The sequence below is a fragment of the Cebidichthys violaceus genome, unplaced genomic scaffold (genome assembly GCF_023349555.1).
Source record: "Cebidichthys violaceus isolate CVI_PGR_0920_01 unplaced genomic scaffold, fCebVio1.0.p SCAF_6, whole genome shotgun sequence".
NCBI classification, from domain to species: Eukaryota; Metazoa; Chordata; class Actinopteri; order Perciformes; family Stichaeidae; genus Cebidichthys; species Cebidichthys violaceus.
In genome coordinates, this window is record NW_027176816.1 from 4,953,732 (window position 1) to 4,960,090 (window position 6,359).

Sequence of the window (6,359 nt, forward strand, 5' to 3'; positions counted from 1 at the left end):
ATAACTCAAAAATCCATCTGACGGGCATGAAGGGATTTAATTCTCACCATTCCACAAATGTTGGTGGAAATAGAACAAGACATGTTGATAAACAGCGTTGACAAGACTCTCCACAGTAGTTGTTCACACATACTCTAGTGAATTATGAGAGTGGGGTGGAAGCTTCCTGACATGCCTGTGTGTACAAATATATGTTATAGCGTGAGGACAGGGAGGTATGGCCGAGTGTGTTTGAGTGTCACTCAGACACTCAGATGCTCAGATCATTTATGTACACTGCGGCTGCCAAAAAATACTTAGAGGGTCACTTTAAGAGATTAAATTCCTCCTTTTTTCCTGCTTTAATTATGCATGGTATCACACTGAACTTCATTAAAAGTGTTTGTTCACAAGGTGTACAGCCTTGAAGGAGCGTATAGTTAAAAAAAGAGTTGAAGGAAGTGATAATATCTTTGAAAGTAAAAGGTAGAAAGCTATGTTGGTTGCCCATGTCACTCTCTCATCATTCTTTCTTCCCGACCGTGTTGAACATGTCAATGGAGTTGTTAAACATTAATTATTTATTGTAAAACTGTGAATAAGTCAGATATGGATACGGCCTGTGTGTGTGTGTGTGTGTGTGTGTGTGTGTACTTGTACATCTTTCTTTGTGAGGACCAATTTGAGTTTTAGACCTTAGTCCTCACTTCTTTAAAGGCCTGTTTGAGGGTTTAGACTTATTAGAATTTGGTTACGGTTAGGGTAAGGGTCAGGGTATGGTATGGTAAAGGTTGGGGCTAGGCATTTAGTTGTGATAGTTACGGTTAGGGTAAGGGGGTAGGGAAAGCATTATGGCAATGAGTGTCCTCACAAAGATAAAAGTACAGTAATGTGTGTGTATGTAGGGTGAGTTAGTCAAGCATGGAGCGATCTGAGGATCTAATCGCTCCATTCCACTCTAGAAGGCCTTGAGCACAGATCACTGAGAGATGGCTTATGGCACACATGTCAGACACACACACACACACACACATATATATATATATATATATATATATATATATATATATATATATATATATATATATATATCTTACTGTTATGACGTCATCTATTTTGTTCTTATTATAATTGCTTTTATTGTTTCTGGTTTTACCATGTTAAGTGTCTTTCAGTGCCTTTTAAAGCGCTATACAAATAAAATGTATTATTATTATTATTATTATAATTATTATTATATATACAGGTACATATACACACAAACACCCACGTGCATACAAAAACATCAATGGCACAATATTGACAGATTTCTTTCTGCTTCTTTTCTTTGTTTTTCTGTGACCTGTGTGCATGCTTGTTTGCATGTGTGTTGTGTGTGTGTGTGCGTGTAGCCTTGGCCACAGCTCCAGTTTCTAGTCCAGCATAAGGTTACCCAGTGTAGTCTGTTATAGGTCAGTCTTTCTGATGTCAATAGAGGAGGAAGCAGAAAGCTACAGCAGTGGCAGAACTTGTCAAGAACCTTTTTTTCTCCCTCTCCCGTTTTTGCTTTTTACAGCATATTGTACACACACATGGTCAGTAGACTTCTTGCTAAGGAAGGTAAGGTGTGTGCTGCTTGCTTGTTATTCTGTCTAGAGATAGATAGATAGATAGATAGATAGATAGATAGATAGATAGATAGATAGATAGATAGATAGATAGATATATAGTTGCTTTATTAATCCTGCAAGGGGAAATATTTATGCTACAGCAGCATTTATAGATACAGGTAAAGCAATCAAAATAACACAGTCAAATATTAAATATTAAATATAAAAATGCACAATATATACAATAAAATAGAAAAATATTAAATTAACTAACTAAACAATAGTGCAAAGATTTAACCAAACAAACAGTGTAACAGTGTTATAGTTGTGTGATTGATTTGGCCAGAGGTGATTTATTGTAAAGTCTTATTGCCGTGGGCAATGTTGAGCTTGTTTAGGCAGTTAAGTTCCCATCACCCTGTTTCTTCTTTTAACATAAAAGGGAGCAGCTTGGCATTGCAGCTTTTATCACATTTCACATGTCTTGAGTCAGATTTCACTCTGCTTTTAAGAGAAGGCAAAATCTTAACCTAAACATACAACTTTCAAAAGAGCTGTGGCACAGCTTTAATTAAAGCTAAAAGCCGCAATCTGTGCAACCATCTTGAACTGTTTTGGAAATCTTTTGTCATTTTGGTGTGTCCCAGCATTCATACGTCTTTCCGTTACTTTCTGAGACAGACATCTCAGGGTCGGCAGTTTGTTCGGCATATTGAATTATTGGAAAAACATTAGGAATTGGTCAAGCAGCGCAATATCATTGGCTAATTTCCAGGTATTGATCCAAGAGCAAGTGTCTTCTTCTGCAACTTCTATTTTAGAATCATGAGACAATTCTGCTTGTAGTTTAAGAGGGGAGGGGGTGTTGATTTGGGTGTGATATTTTACATGGTTTTCATCATGTAATTTTATCATAGGTGCAACTGAACGTCTTTACTCATTTTGAGTGAGTTCTATTCCTGTGTGCACAATCCATCACAGATTTTGTGTCTTTTACCCCTCATTGTCGTTTGTTTCATCTGCTCTAAACTGACCCTCTTTCCTTGTCAGGGTTGCTCTGTCATCATTCTGTCTATCCACCCACCTATCAACTCCCACTCTCTGTCATTGTCACTTTCCTTCCCTTGTCTTGCATTCTGTCCTCACCCCGCCCAATCCTTCCACCCACATCCTTCTTCCCGACAATTTTCTTGTCATGCTCTTTACCCATTCAGCCGGCCCATCTCACACTCGCAGAGTGTATTTCTAGAAGAAGTAATGTGTCACATTGCAGTCTAAATGTGACCCCTGGCGTCTTGGGGAAGCTTGGTCCGAGCTATCACTGTACAGCCAGTTAATTATGCACTAATGTCTGCGCAGCCCCAGTTACCCTGAGATGCTCTCTCCTTCTACAGCATGCATTGGGGTTATCACAGGTCGCGTACCTTGATTCCCTTTGAGCAAGTGTTATGTTTGTGATTATGTCTATGTGTGAGAAAGAGAAATAATGTGTGTGGGCATGTATGCAAGTGAATTATTGTGTATGTACAGTAGATTAGGAGTTCAAAGAGCTAGTTTCATAATTCAAAATATCCTAACTGCCAACAATTTGACTAAGATATTCAAGCATGTAACAAATAAGCCCTCCATTAGTTAGTCTTGTTTTATGTTTGTTGTCTTTGTGTTTCACAGTTACATGACTCATCACAGTGTCTTGATAAAACACCATAACTGTGGAAAAAAGAAACAAGAAGTTTGTCTTTCTTTCAAAAAGATTGATTATTTTATAATCTCCATTTTCTTTCTTTCATAACATCTTCAAGCTGCCTCACCCTCATCCTCCTCTTTCTTCCCACATCTCCCTCTCCCCCTCGTCTTTCTCTTTCGGCTGGTTTCCGGAGAGATGGGTATCTAAGAAACAAGGACTTTTGATAGAACATCTGCTATCCAATGTCATATACGTCGCATGATGACAATTAACACAGAACAAACAATTAACCATTGAACGAAACACACTGACTCTCTTTCTCTGTCTCTCACTCTACAGGTGTTTACATTTTTCCTGTGACTGTAAGTGCTTTGCTGAAGAGCTCTGGTACCCTGCTGCTGATTCTGGTGACTGAGCCTCCCATCTGTCCATTTGTGTGTGTGTGTGTGTGTGTGTGTGTGTGTGTGTGTGTGTGTGTGTGTGTGTGTGTGTGTGTGTGTGTGTGTGTGTGTGAGAGAGAGAGAGAGAGAGATTGTGTTATCCTGGGGTACCAAGGCTTTGCACTGGCTGAACTGCAGCCATGGATGTGGCCCTGGTAGACTTTGAGAGCCTAGATGGTCTTGATGGCAGCTTTGAGGATGAGGTGGACTCCTACGCTGATGAGACCACAGCTCTCACAGTGGACTTGCCTCCAGAGCACAGCAGCCCAGGCAGCAACTACCTTATGCGAGCCTCTCAGCTTTCCTCTACACCCGTCCCCTCCTGCATTTGGGAGTCCACCTCATCTATACCCATTCCACACACACAGACACTAGGAGTACCCCAGTCCCCAAAGATGCCAACTCTAAGCAGACAAGGGCGCAGTAGCTGCGCCAGTATGATCTCAAACTGGAAATTGCTGCTAAACAGTGAGGGCACTAAGGAAAGTGAGATGATCTTCAGCCGGCTTGCAAAAGATTGCTGCGAGGATCTGTTTACGGATAAACAAGGGCTGGATGACGGAGACCAGAAAGTAATCATCAACATCGCCGGTCTTCGTTTTGAGACGCAGCTCAAAACTTTGGACCAGTTTCCTGAGACGCTGCTAGGTGATCCTTTGAAGAGGATGGACTACTTTGATCCAATGAGGAACGAGTACTTCTTTGATCGGAACCGACCAAGCTTTGACGGCATCTTGTATTATTACCAATCAGGGGGTAAGATCAGACGTCCGGCTAACGTTCCTCTGGATGTGTTTGCAGATGAAATTGTGTTCTACGAGCTTGGAATCGAGGCCATGGAGCAGTTCAGAGAAGATGAAGGATTCATAAAGGATGTTGAGATCCCTCTACCTAATAATGATGTGTACAGGCAATTCTGGTTGCTGTTTGAGTACCCAGAGAGCTCAAATGCAGCCCGAGGTGTAGCACTGGTGTCGGTTTTTGTTATTGTCATATCTATCATTATTTTTTGCATGGAAACGCTGCCAGAATTCAGAGATGACTCTGACCCAATTGTGCACACAGCAGTTCTGCCTTTCAACCAATCTAGATTTCACAGTTCTGTGGGTCCATCTGGTGCAAAGCCCACAACTTTCTCCGATCCTTTCTTCATCATTGAGTCTGCCTGCATTGCTTGGTTCTTCTTTGAGCTGTGGGTGAGATTTTTCGTCTGTCCTAGCAAAAGGGAATTTTTCCACAACCTCATGAACATCATTGACATTATATCCATAATCCCTTATTTTGTTACCGTGATTACAGAGTTGATCACAACGCCACAAGAGAGCTCAGGACAGAACATGTCCTTGGCCATTCTGCGTATCATCCGTCTGGTCAGGGTGTTTCGTATATTCAAACTCTCACGTCACTCCAAGGGGCTGCAGATCCTGGGACAGACTCTGAAGGCCAGCATGCGTGAGCTTGGCTTGTTAATCTTTTTCCTCTTCATCGGAGTCATCCTCTTCTCCAGTGCTATCTACTTTGCTGAGGTAGATGAGCCTAACACACAGTTTGTTAGCATACCTGATGGCTTCTGGTGGGCTGTGGTTACCATGACAACTGTAGGCTACGGGGACATGTGTCCCATTACCATGGGGGGGAAAATGGTCGGCACCTTGTGTGCCATTGCAGGTGTGCTGACCATTGCTTTGCCTGTTCCCGTCATTGTTTCCAACTTCAACTACTTCTATCACAGAGAGACGGAAGCAGAGGACAAGTTGCCCCTGGCAGATGCTGTTGAGCAAGCCATGAAGGCTGATACAGGTACCAAAGTGGGTAGCAACACCTCACTCAATAAAGCCAACGGCATCTGACACACCAGCAAAGGGAAATACAGTAACTGAACACAATTTAGAGTTAGAGACTAAGGAATATTCAAGAGAAATGAGAATATGGAGGAAATGAACTGTTATGTTACCCTCAAATATGGGTCTAATTATTAGACTCTAATAGGATCAATGATATTTGTTCTTTGTAAAAAACAAAGTTTTACAAGGATATCCATAATGTACTGTACTTACCTCTATTGTGTCTAATTTGAAAATGACACTTTGAAAATAACAGACAAGCTGTAGAATTCAGCTATGTTCATGTTCAGGGTTGTATGTCAACATAAGTTTAGAACTCTTCTTTAGTTGCATAGAAACATGATGTTTTTATTTTCAATGTCTTGGCCATTAATCCTTTTGCTTATAACAGTTTGCACATCATCACTGATATTTGTGGCGAAATTGACTCTTAACACAACTATGAAACAGTGTCTTCTGCATGGGGTCATAAAATATTAGTTCAAAACAGTCAAACTTAACAAAAGGTAAAGAATGCTAGAATAGCTAATACATTATCTGATTATTTATGATGATTTATATAGGTTAAGGAAGTGTGAGCAGCAGGTCATCTTACGCTATAAAAGACGTTTATGTTGGACAATTTGGTCAATGCCTTTGTTTTAACTTCAGAATATGTTCTGTGCCGCAGTAACTGTGTGAAATTGTAACTGATCCGATTGATGGCCAATCCTACACAAATTAGACCACGGTTGTAAATTTAACATTAACAAAACAACACAATGTTCCTGTAAGTGTCTTGAATGAGTAACTTGTGCATAGTTGTAGTTCATATCCCTTC

General features: G+C 40.6%; 1 protein-coding gene across 1 annotated transcript; it reads left to right on the top strand.

Moving 5' to 3' along the window:
- The first annotated feature begins 3,835 nt into the window (after positions 1 to 3,835).
- kcna10a (potassium voltage-gated channel, shaker-related subfamily, member 10a) lies at positions 3,836 to 5,545 on the top strand. The gene has a single exon (XM_068733034.1). The coding sequence runs from the start codon at positions 3,836 to 3,838 to the stop codon at positions 5,543 to 5,545; it is 1,710 nt and encodes a 569-aa protein (XP_068589135.1).
- Positions 5,546 to 6,359: the final 814 nt, after the last annotated feature.

What these genes read in the sequence shown, in the direction of transcription:
- kcna10a (XM_068733034.1), top strand. Translation starts at nt 3,836, where the DNA reads ATGGATGTGGCCCTGGTAGACTTTGAGAGCCTAGATGGTCTTGATGGC.